General features: G+C 39.3%; 1 protein-coding gene across 2 annotated transcripts in view; it reads right to left on the minus strand.

The window, feature by feature from the left end:
• rps6kal (ribosomal protein S6 kinase a, like) overlaps nt 1-12438 on the minus strand; it is a 170775-nt gene that overhangs the window by 64016 nt on the left and 94321 nt on the right. For both annotated transcript variants that reach the window (XM_073058599.1, XM_073058600.1), the window contains 3 exons: nt 11997-12099; nt 7602-7726; nt 7302-7424 (listed from right to left, as the gene is read on the minus strand). In XM_073058599.1, coding sequence (XP_072914700.1) covers nt 7302-7424; nt 7602-7726; nt 11997-12099 — 351 coding nt within the window. The remainder of the gene's footprint in view (nt 1-7301; nt 7425-7601; nt 7727-11996; nt 12100-12438) is intronic.

Genomic DNA, 12438 nt, shown 5'->3' on the forward strand with positions numbered 1-12438 from the left:
TTCCTATCATAGAAACACAGAAAACCTACAGCACAATACAGGCCCATCAACCCACCCTTACCTGAGAAATTACCTAGGGTTACCCACAGCCCTCTATTTTTCTAAGCTCCATGTACCTATCCAGGAGTCTCTTAAAAAAAACCCTATCGTATCCAACACCACCACCGTCGCCAGTAGCTCATTCTACACACTCACCACTCTCTGTGTATTTAAAAAAAAAAACAAAAAAAAACAAAAAACTTACCCGACATCTCCTCTTTACCTACTTCCAAGCACCTTAAAATTGCGCCCTCTTGTGCTAGCCATTTCAGCCCTGGGAAAAAGCCTCTGACAATCCACATGATCAATGTCTTTCATTACCTTATACACTTCTACCAGGTCACCTCTCATCCTCCATCGCTCCAAGGAGAAAAGGCCGAGTTTACTCAACCTATTCTCATAAGGCATGCTCCCCAATCCAGGCAACATCCTTGTAAATCTCCTCTGCACCCTTTCTATGGTTTTCACACCCTTCCTGTAGTGAGGTGACCAGAACTGAGCACAGTACTCCAAGTGGAGTCTGACCAGGGTCCTATATAGCTGCAACATTACCTCTCGGCTCTTAAACTCAATCCCATGATTGATGAAGGCCAATGCACTGTATACCTACCTTCTTAACCACAGAGTCAACCTGCGCAGCAGCTTTGAGCTTCCTATGGACTCGGACCCCAAGATCCCTCTGATCCTCCACACTGCCAAGAGTCTTTCCATTAATACTATATCCTGCCATCATATTTGACCTACCAAAATGAACCACTTCACATTTATCTGGGTTGAACTCTATTTGCCACTTCTTAGCCCAGTTTTCCATCTTATCAATGTCCCACTGTAACCTCTAACAGCCCTCCACACTATCCACAACAGCCCCAACCTTTGTGTCATCAGCAAACTTACTAACCCATCCCTCCACTTCCTCATCCAGGTCATTTATAAAAATCACAAAGAGTAGGGATCCCAGAACAGATCCCCGAGGCACTCACTGGTCACTGACCTCCATGCAGAATATGACCCATCTACAACCACTCTTTGCCTTCTGTGGGCAAGCCAGTTCTGGATCCACAAAGTAATGTCCCCTTGGATCCCATGCCTCCTTACTTTCTCAATAAGCCTTGCATGGGGTACCTTATCAAATGCCTTGCTGAAATTCATATACACTACATCTACTGCTCTACCTTTATCAATGTGCTTAGTTACATCCTCAGAAAATTCAATCAGGCTCGTAAGGCACAACCTGCCTTTGACAAAGCCATGCTGACTACTCCTAATCATATTATGCCTCTCCAAATGTTCATAAATCCTGCCTCTCAAGATCTTCTCCATCAATTTAACAACCACTGAAGTATGACTCACAGGTCTATAATTTCCTGGGCTATCTCTACTCCCTTTCTTGAATAAGGAAACAACATCTGCAACCCTTCAATCCTCTGGAACCTCTCCCGTCCCCACTGATGATTCAAAGATCATCGCCAGAGGCTCAGCAATACCCTCCTTGCTTCCCACCATAGCCTGGGGTACATCTTGACCGGTCCCGGTGACTTATCCAATTTGATGCTTTCCAAAAGCTCCAGCACATCCTCCTCCTTTAATATCTACATGCTCAAGCTTTTCAGTCTGCTATACCATCTGCAAACTTGGCAACAAAGCCATTTATTCCATCATCTAAATCATTGATATATGGAATAAAAAGCGGTCCCAACACCAACCCCAACCCTTGCGGAACACCACTAGTCACTGGCAGCCAACCAGAAAAGGATGCTTTTATTCCCACTCACTTCCTCCTACCAATCAGGCAATGCTCTAACCATGCTAGTAACTTTCCTGTAATACCATGGGCAGTTAACTTGGTAAGCAGCCTTATGTGTGGCACTTGTCAAGGGCCTTCTGAAAATCCAAATATACAACATCCCCTGCTTCCACTTTATTTATCCTACTTGTAATCTCCTCAAAGATTCTCCAACAGGTTCATCAGGCAAGATTTCCCATAGGAAACCATGCTGACTTTGTCCTGTCCTGTTTCACTAAGTACTCCATAACCTCATCTTTCACAATTGACTCCAACATCTTCCAACCACTGAGGTCAGGCTAACTGGTCTATAATTTCCCTTCTACTGCCTTCCTCCTTTCTTAAAGAATGGAGTGACACTTGCAAGTTTCCAGCCTTCTGGCACCAAGCCAGAGTCCAATGATTCTTAAAAGATCATTACTAATGCCTCCACAATCTCTACTAATACCTCTTTCAGATCCCTAGGGTGCAGTTTATCTGGTTTGGGTGACTGAAGTATCTTTAGGTCTTTCAGCTTTTTGAGCACCTTCTCCCTCGTACTCACTGCTGGAGTCTTCCATAATGAAACAGCGTCTGCCGTGGACCCATTATGCTGAGGCTGTGGGAGTTGTTTTTTGACGGTCAAAGCGAATATAGAAGGGATTGAGCTCTTCTGGGAGAAAAGCCTTGTTGTCACCAACGTTGCTTGGTTTCACTTTGTACGAGGTAATAGCATTCAAGCACTGCCACAGCTGTTAAGCATCCTCCAGTGGCTCAAGTTTGGTCTGGAATTGCGACTTGGCACATGAAATGGCTCTCCAGAAATCATACCTGGACGTCTTGTAACTTGCTTGGTCGCCAGACCTGAATATCACTGATCTACCCCTCAGCAGGTTGTGATTGTCATGGTTTACCCAGGGGAAGACTCTGAATGATTTTGTTGGAACACACTCATCTACAATTGTTAGTTTATGATAATTGTGTTGTACTCATTTAGATTCTCTGATCAGTTCTTGAAACTAGTTCAGTCCATTGACTCAAGGCAATCCCACAGCCGCTCCTCTGCCTCCTGCAATCACCCCTTTGTTGTCCTTATCTGTGGAGCCTTGCTCTTTAGCCTTCACTTGTATACAGGTAGGAGAAGGACAGCCAAGTGATCAGATTTCCCAAAATGCAGTCTAGGCATGGAACAGTAGGCATTCCTGATTGTAGTGTAGCCATGGTTGAGTGTGTTGGGACCAGGGGTGCTGCAGGTTATATGCTAATGATAATTGAGCAGAGGTTTATTCAAACAAGCCTGATTGAAGTCATGATTTGAAACATGTCAGGCTGGGCAGTTTCTTGTTTGCTGATGGCAGCATTCAGTATCTTGACTGTCTGGTTAATGTCGCCCTTAAGGGACAGGTGAAATCAGGTGAGGTGGCCAAGTGCAAGCAAATGGAAGGAAGGAAGGATTACAGGTATGAGGTCTGAAAGCAGAACATGAAAATAGAGGACAGATATTCACAGAAGTTGGGTACTGATGTTCCACAAAGAGCACTGTTCACAATTTACATAATGATTAAGGCTCTGGAATAAACATAATGTTAAAATTGCAAGGCAGATCAAATTAGGAGTAGTGCTGCTTGCGAAATGGAAAAATAATTAACAAATCAAACACAGCATGGATTAATTAAGGTAGTATATTTTGATAGGAAGAACATAGTGGTCACATTACTTGAACACTGCAAACTAGCTGGGGTAGGATAACAGAGAAATCTCAATACAGAAAGTGCAAAACTGTACTATAGGTAAAGAATATACAAAGAAAATGCAGTACTAGGAATTTTTTCTAGACAGAATTGGAAAATTGGGAAGTTATGCTAAACCTTTTCTGAACTTAGATTAAATCACACTTAAGGCTACTGGATTCAACACTGCTAACCTTATTATGGAAAAGGTACTGAAGCATTGCAGAATAAATAAAAGGATGATTTCTGAAATGTACTGGAACATATTACAGGAAAGAATGAACAGACAGGGTCTCTTTTCTCTTGAGGAAAGAAGCCCAAGGAATGGCCTGATACAGGTCTTTAAGAGTATGATGGGTTTCAAAACAATGGATGTAAAAATAATATTTACACATTGTTAAGTACATAATAGATGCTATCCTAAAAATCCAATGCAGAAATTCAAAATAAATACCTTTCATTGAAAGAGTGGTGAAAATGGACAACTCGCTACAACAGGAAGCAGGTAAAATGAACAGCACAGAATGGAGTGAACATTCAAGGGAGGGATAAGCATATGAGAAGGAAAATGAGTGTTAAACCAACAGTTTTAAATGAAGAAAGAGAAGTGAAGGCTCAAATGGAGTGTGCTTTTGTTTCTACCCGCATTCCAAAGACGCACAGATTGTTAAGTTTTACAAAGTTATCGCCATGCTATGTTGGTATCCAGAAGAAACAAGGTAAAATATAGGACTGCCACAGTGTGTTTAAACTGTGTTGGTCATTGCTGCAAACAAAGTGTTTCAGTGTATGCTGCAACGTACATGTAACTTTTAAATGCCAACATGAAGTGATTAAGCAGAATGACCTGTTTTTGTCCTTGTATCCCATTGATTGCTCTACGTCCATCATCATATGATCATTACACCTTGAAAGGAGGTCACTGAGAAGTAATAAAAATCCTTGTTTACAGCATTTGGTCTGCGTTTGTAGCATTTGTTTTTATAATCATACCCTGCAACTTAATTGTCTAATTGTGGGCAATAAAAAAAGGTGAAAAACTATTGATGCTGGCAATCCAAAATACAAAGAGAAAATGCTGGGAATACTCAGGTCATGAAAGAGTCATCGACCTGAAATATTAAAATGCATAAATTATGTAAATTCAGTTAAGCAAAACTTCTAAATAGCTGAATTTGTAGAAATATTACAGAACACACTCAAATAAGCATTGGTTGAAAACCTCTTGCTGGATTTAGACAATCACATATGAATTGGAAATGGAATTTGGCATCATTCAGAAACTGTCCCATGAGACTGAATAATTATGTATATCAATCCATTATTAAAAAGACATGAAAGAGAAAACAAAGTTATCCTTGCATCTGTTGTTAAAAAATCTCAAAGGCTTTAATTAAGGATGAAGTAACTGACTACTGTAAAAATATTCTGATGATCTGACAGCCAGCATGGATTTGTAATAATTAGAAAATGCTTGACAAATCTATGAGGTTTTAAAGTTGAGTTTTAAAGTGTGATTTCAATGGCAGATAAAAGTAGTCAAAAGGATAAGAGTAACTCAATGGACAGGCACTGACTGGCAGGATCTGACTAGCAAGCAACTAGTTAGCATACCAGATGACTGGTCGGCAAATGACAGATTGGACTACCATTTGCTATCATGAACAACATGGATGAAAGTTATAGCACAAACCCAATTCATCCACTGAAAGAGAGCTTTTAATGTAGCAAAATGTCCATTAGCATTTCATAAGAGCACATGGGGGAAAAAAGCAGAGTTTGGAAGGAGGATTGTCTTCAAAGAGGAAAAAAGAACAAGATTGCTGGAGAGGTTTAGGCAGAAAATATTAGGATTGAGCCCTGTATGTTGAAGATTCAGTTGGCAATGATGCACCTATTAAATTTGGGGATGAATATAAATTTGCAGAGAGCAAAATTTGCAAAATATTACAAAACAGATACAGAAGCCTTCCTAACCATATTATTACCTGTGTTTGTCTATTAAGGATCTACGGACATGTACTCTGTGCCTCTGTTCATGGTATATGCCATAGCATCATTAACTTTCCCAAAATGCATATCCTCATATTTATCTGGATTTAACACTATCCGCCATTTTTCACCCATTTTACACATATTCTTTTCTTTCTTTTTAGCCTAAGACAACCTTCCACACAATCAGCAAGGAAAAGTAGGAAGTCAAATATTGCTTATTCTGTGTGTATTTTTTGTCCTCCTAATTACTTGCCTAATACTTTGAATATTCCTATAGGAATTCCCTATCTCTATTCCTGTAATAAGCTACCCTACTTTTCCTTAATCTAATTCTTGATATCTTAACTATTCAGGTTTTCGAGAACTGACATTTTGCTTCCTTGCATTTCACAACACTCACATTCTTCTGTCTACGTTTTTCACTGACCATTCCGTTTGCTCATTCACCAAACAACTTTGATGACAGCCTATCCCCTCCCCCACACTCCCTGCAGTTAATGAGATTATTTCATCACCGTCCCAGTTCTGATGAAAAGTCTTGAAATGAAACTCTGATGTAGCCTGACCTGCTGACTCTTCAGCATTTCCTGCTGTTCTTTTAGATTTTCTACATTTGATACTCCATATTAAGTGTGTGGTGAGACTGAACTCTTTTTGAGGTCTTCATCCAAGAAGGGATATACTTTTCTTAAAGAATGGGAATGAAAAATTACAGGATTCCTGGACTGTGATGTGAGAAGAAGGGCGTAAAATCTGCCATGGTTAGAAGAATGTACAGAAATTAGTGATGTATAGTAAAATATATGGTGATGCTTATGAAATTATGAGGGGCATAGATGAAGTAGATAGTCTAGGGTAGGGCAAAGGCTTGTAGGTATATGGGACCAACCTACCATATGAGACCATAGAGTCAGGTATAATTACAGTATTTAAAAGCACCTGGACAGGTAAACAGGAAAAGAACAGAGAGATATGGACCAAATGCAGGAAAAATGGACAAACATAGATAGGCATCTTGATCAGCATAGGTGATTCAGCCTAAAGGACCTGCTTCCATGCCATATGACTCCCTTTAAAAGTCTCAGTTGCAGATAGCAGTGATAGATAATTCCATCAGTAGATGAGCCTGTCCAGATTATTTTGCATTTGTACCATGAACTTTGATGATATTCTCAGGTTTACTAGCATATTGTAGAATTTGCAACATTTATTACGTTCCAGCTCCATGGAATTACCTCGCAATGTAGTAAACTGACAGAAGCTTCAACTGAAACTGAGTCACCTTCAAACCAATGGTTGCCAAAGCAAGAGCTCAGTAACAGAATACCCAATACTCTAAAGTCTTAAACAAATAGATACCATGTCTAGCTTCATCTGGGATTTCTAAAACACACACGTTTAATCCTTATACATTGTATAAAGTATGTGCAACGTATTACAAATGACGCAAAGTATCACAGCACTGGGCTTTTCTTTAAACTCTTACAATTCATGATCAATGATCTCAACTAGCAAGACCAAATTTGTCTTGAATGCGTTCTTCACCAAACAGGTCTTGTGTTTTTTGGAGGAATAGGGGCAATAGGTTCACACATTGTTCCCTTTACCTACAACTCACCAATAACTTTGGTAAACTATAAATCGGTTAAGCTGGAGAGTTTGCTGCTAAAACCAGTTGAATACAACCGAGTTCCCTTCTCCAAGGAGGATAAATTTTTAAAGCTTTACAGTGGACATGCAGCAATAAATTGAATGTGCACTTATTCATTCATTACCTTAACAGCAAACTCCATGTTCGTAACTCTATGTATACAACGCTTGCAGATTGAGTAGGAGCCAACTCCAATATCTTCTTTGAGCTCATATCCATCATTAAACTGAATGCTGTTGCCATGCAGCTATTTAAACCAGAAAGAAATTAGTTAAATTAGAAAAATTTAGATTTTTTCTTCACTTTGGCATTCCATTACATGAAAGACATTAGCTTTAATGTTAAAACTCAATATTGTCAAACATTGGCAATAACTTATTTATCATTACAATCACATGTGATATTTATTTGTCATGTGCCATACCTGCACTATAGGTTGTACTATCGCGAGAGGGGTGCTTTGCCCTACTTCCATTGAATTGGTTGCCACAAAACTAAACCCTCTGAACAGCTGATGTGCATTAGCACTTGGTGGAATACCAGGTGAATCTAAATCAAGAAAAAACATTCAATTCTTAATTTTTTTCAAGACAAAAAAATTTGCAGTACAATCCTAGATCATTTCCTGTCCCTGCATGTTCTCCCCATGACCACGTGGGTTTCCTCCCACAGTCCAAAGGCGTATTGGTTGGTAGGTTCATTGGTCATTGTAAATTGTCCTGTGATTAGGCTGGGGTTAAATCGGGGATCACTGGGTGGCACAGCTTGAAGGACCAATTCCACACTGTATCTCAATAAGTAAATATCTCTGCAGTGCAGTGAACTACATCGCATGAAATAAATTCAGTCTTGCTGTGATATTAAAATGGAACGACAACTTTATAATACAAATGTTTAATAAATGTTATTTTAAGTTTACTTATAATCACATATTAGTTTAAATATTTCTGTCCACAGATTAAAAATAATTTTGTTCATGGCCTCATACAGCTTCAACCATGACTGCAAATATATACAAGTTATATATTATGGTAATCTCTGATGAATTGTCACTTGGAGCTTTTAGAACAGTTTAACGATCAATGATCTCTAATGATAAACTGCTAACCACCACTGATTCCACTTTGTAGATTCTGCCTTCAAGTTATAATGTGGAAAAATTAACAGATAAATGCCTTTTGCTGTATCTAATCTGATTAAACTTGTCAAGTATTTTCACTGAGGAATTAAATAATTTGTTTTATATTGGTTATAGCTTTGCAAAAGCAATGGGCTGAAGAAGCCCATGAAAATGTAGAAAGAGTTTATACACAAAATAATAATTGTGTTGGATCTTTAACAGATGATCTTTGGCTTTTAAATCCAATAAAATCAATACTATACTAGGAATATGTCTGCTGTACATTGGCCCTGATGGATTTTCATTCACTACAAATAGGCAAGCACAGTGGTCAGTAGAGTTGCCATTACATAGCACCAGTGACCCAGGTTCAATCCTGACTACTGGTTTGCACATCCTCTCTGTGACTACTCAGGCTTCTTCCCTCATCTTAAGTATGAGAGGATTAGTAGGTTAATTGCCCCTACTGAGTGGGAGAAACTGGTGGGAAGAAATTGGGGAGAACAAAAAAAAGGGATTAGTTAAAGGGTTAGATAGTTGGCAAGAACCTGGTAAGCTAACTGGTCTGTTTCAATGCTGTATGACTCCATAATATAGTACACTAAATTGTGTAAAATAGCATCAACTGAAGTAAAATTCACTTTGTTGAACTGTTCTTTGGAGAGACTGGGTTCTTTTGACCCCAGTTGCACTCTTCTCTAAATTTAAACCTATGTCTGAAAACTTTCATCATTATAAATAATTTATAAACAGCATTCCAGAAAGAATCTGAATCTAATTTAAAGGGGTAAATGCTTATAATCACTTGCTTTTCCATTTCTTGTTTGTTATTAATTTATTTATGTTGATACAACCAGATTACAAACAATATCCTCCCTCAGTTGTTTTTCCCCCGACAATGACAGAAGAGCAGAGCAGAGGTGGCTGAAGTTTCTGGGAATAGTTTACAAGTAGCAGGATAGTTACGTCCCACACAACAAGTAGTTCTAAAATTGTAGGGTTAGGCAACCATGATTGACAAGGGAAATTAAGGACTGCATAAAAGCCAAGGAAAGGACATATAAGATATCAAAAGTGAGTGGGTAGTTGGATGATTGGGAAGCTTTTAAAACCCAACAAAAGGCAACTAAAAAAGATATAAGAAGAGAAAAGTAGCCAAACTAGCCAATAGGATACTATGTTTTTTCAATTCTATAAAAGAGTAAAAGGGAGGTGAGAGTTGATATCAGACCACTAGAAATGATGAAGGTGAGGTAGTAATGGGGGACAAAGAAATTGCTAACTTAATGAATACTTTGCATTAGTGTTCACTGTGGAGGACACGAGTAGAGTGCCCGAGGTCTGTGAGTGTCAGGGAGCAGGAGTGAGTGCCATTGCTATTACAAAGGAAAAAGTTCCAGGCAAACTGAAAAGTTTTAAGGTGGATAAGTCACCTGGACCAGATTACACCCCACAGTCTGAAAGAGGTTGCTGAAGGCATACACACAACAGATGCATTGGTCATGATCTTTCAAGAATCACTTGATTCTAACATGGTCCCGGAGGAATGGAAGATTGCAAATATCACTCCACTCTTTAAGAAGGGAGGAAGGCAAAAGAAAGGAAATTATAGACCAGTTAGACAAACCTCAATGTTAGCCAGCATCACAAATAACTGGGATGCTATAATGATGAAGTTGTGGACCCACAGCTCCAGATACCAGAACTCAGTCCTGACCTACTGCCTGTTTGTAGTTTGCACATTTTCTTTGGCTTCTCCGCTTTCCTCACCCATCCCAAAAATGTGAAGGCTTGTAGGTTAATTGACCACTGTAAATTTCCCATCATGCACAGATGAATGGGAAAATCCGGGAGTAGCTTGATGGGAATGTGGGTCAGAAAGAACAACAATCAGTGAACAAGAATGGAGGCGGCCAATTTGTGAGACTGTCCTTGCAGTCATTTTGTGAACTGTTTGAACTGATTTCTTGCTCTGAGATATTTAAGTTAATCAAAGCAATAGAATGTGGACGCAAGGAGTTTTGTGTTAATAACCTGCTAAACCTGAGACCATTCTTAGACAAGTAGCAATTTATTATGTAAAGTGACAGGCTTGCTGAAGGAGCATTCTGTAATCTTGGTAGCTCAGACCGGGTCACCTTGTTTGGCTCAGTCAGAGCTGAAAAGAACAAAAGGCTGAGACTGAGGGCAAAGGACACAGAACAATACTGGTTGTAGCCCTCGACCAGAGCCAATAAGAAAGTGACCCAGGTCAGTTAGGTGTCTATGAGATGACAAGATTGAAGCACGGCATTTGAACTGGTGAGGAAAGAGTATAAAAATGAAAGGCTTTGAATGCAAAGCAGTGATATCACTCCAGAGATGAACCACTGCAGATCGCTTAATTAAACAGCCATGTCAGACACGTGGAGATTAGATCAGGCCAGTGTAGTCTCCTTTCCTGGTATTACCTTTTCTATTCTTCGACTGTTCATGGAGGGTCAGGGAAACTTAGTAGATTTCACACAGAGATATTCGGTTGCATAAATTTTCAGTTGAGACCGTGAAGATATTTGTCAGCAAACACAGATTCTCACTATGCCTAACCGATCATCATTACTAAGGGGTAATCCTTGTAACAGGAATGTGGGGAGAATTTGGATTATGGCACAATTAATGTCATATGAGTGCTTGTTGGTCAGTGTAGACCAGGTAGGCCAAACGGCCTGTTACCATGCAGTATCTCTATGACTCACTATGAGAAATTTATCTTCCAGTTATAAAATAAAGTACTTCCCTCCTTATTGGGTAGTCCCACAGGATCCAGTGCACACTGCACCCATTTTCATTCCATCAGTTCTGAGATAGCTCATGAAGTGGATCTACAGACTCTGCCACAAATTGCCCGACAGGGTGAGTGAGCAGTTTGGGAGGTGGTGGGCTCTTTCCCTACTGATGCTAGGTTTCAGTATGCTTTTAGTAAATGGAATTTGAGTCAATACTGCCCCAAATACTCTGCTTCAAATTCAAGTTTAATTACCATTCATGTATACAGCTAAACACAGTTCCTCTGGGGCCAAGGTGCAAAACACATTACATAGTCACATAAAACACATACAGCTAAAATAGCACATTCAGTCACAAAATAATATTAGTGCAAGTCCCTGAGTGGCATGGCCTAAAGATTGATGGTAAATTGAATAGGATCCATGTTTCTGCAAGAACAACACACAGTTTGAATGGTCATGAAGCAGGTATTTTCACGAGTCTGTGGGGTTATACATATTGTAACTTAAGAATTATATTCTTTTACTCTATCCATATAGTAATCTCTTGCCACAATAATGCTCACAGCAGAATGTCTGTTTGTATTCGCATTCATAAGTGACATGTTGCTTACAGCTGACTGATTGTAATTAAAACCTCAGTGCTGGGATGCTGAGGAGGGAAAAGACCCTGATGTTGATTTGCTTATCCTCCCAAAGCATATGGATGATTTTGCAGTAGCATTAGTCGTATCTCCCAGTGCGTTCTGCAGGCAATCTACAAACGTATATCTCAGAGACATCTATATCTCTGTAACAATCACTAAACTTCCATCAATATGTATTCATGCCATGAACTGTAAACCAAAAAGCTAAAAAACCCTTCAGAACTGGGAAGGTGCAGACTTACATTTTACACAAATGTCATAACAATAATGAAAGCAATCATCTCTACCTTTTGGTGTTTTAGCTGTAAATTCTGGATCAAAGCAGAAAGTGTCTTCTGGCTTACCAGAAGCAGGTTTAAATGGAGGTTGGATTTCTTTTCTGACCAGTTTCTAAGAAATAGAGAATGTTTGTTTTTTATATGCATCAATCATTACAACTTGAATTACCGTGCGTACAGTGTGTATAAATACGTGCTTCAAACTGGTTCTTCAGTGTACATCAAAATAAAATCGTATTTATTAAATACACTTAATCAGACTTATACTATATGTGCAAGAACATACATTTCGGATGGCACAGCAGCGTAGTAGTTAGCACAACGCTTTATAGAACCAGTGATCTGGGGTTCAATTCCTGCCACTGTCTGTAAGGAGTTTGTATGTTCTCTCCGTGACTGCGTGGGTGTCCTCCAGGTGCTCTGGTTTCCTCCCACAGTCCAAAGACAATCT

Source organism: Hemitrygon akajei, chromosome 10, assembly GCF_048418815.1.
Source record: "Hemitrygon akajei chromosome 10, sHemAka1.3, whole genome shotgun sequence".
Classification (NCBI taxonomy): Eukaryota; Metazoa; Chordata; class Chondrichthyes; order Myliobatiformes; family Dasyatidae; genus Hemitrygon; species Hemitrygon akajei.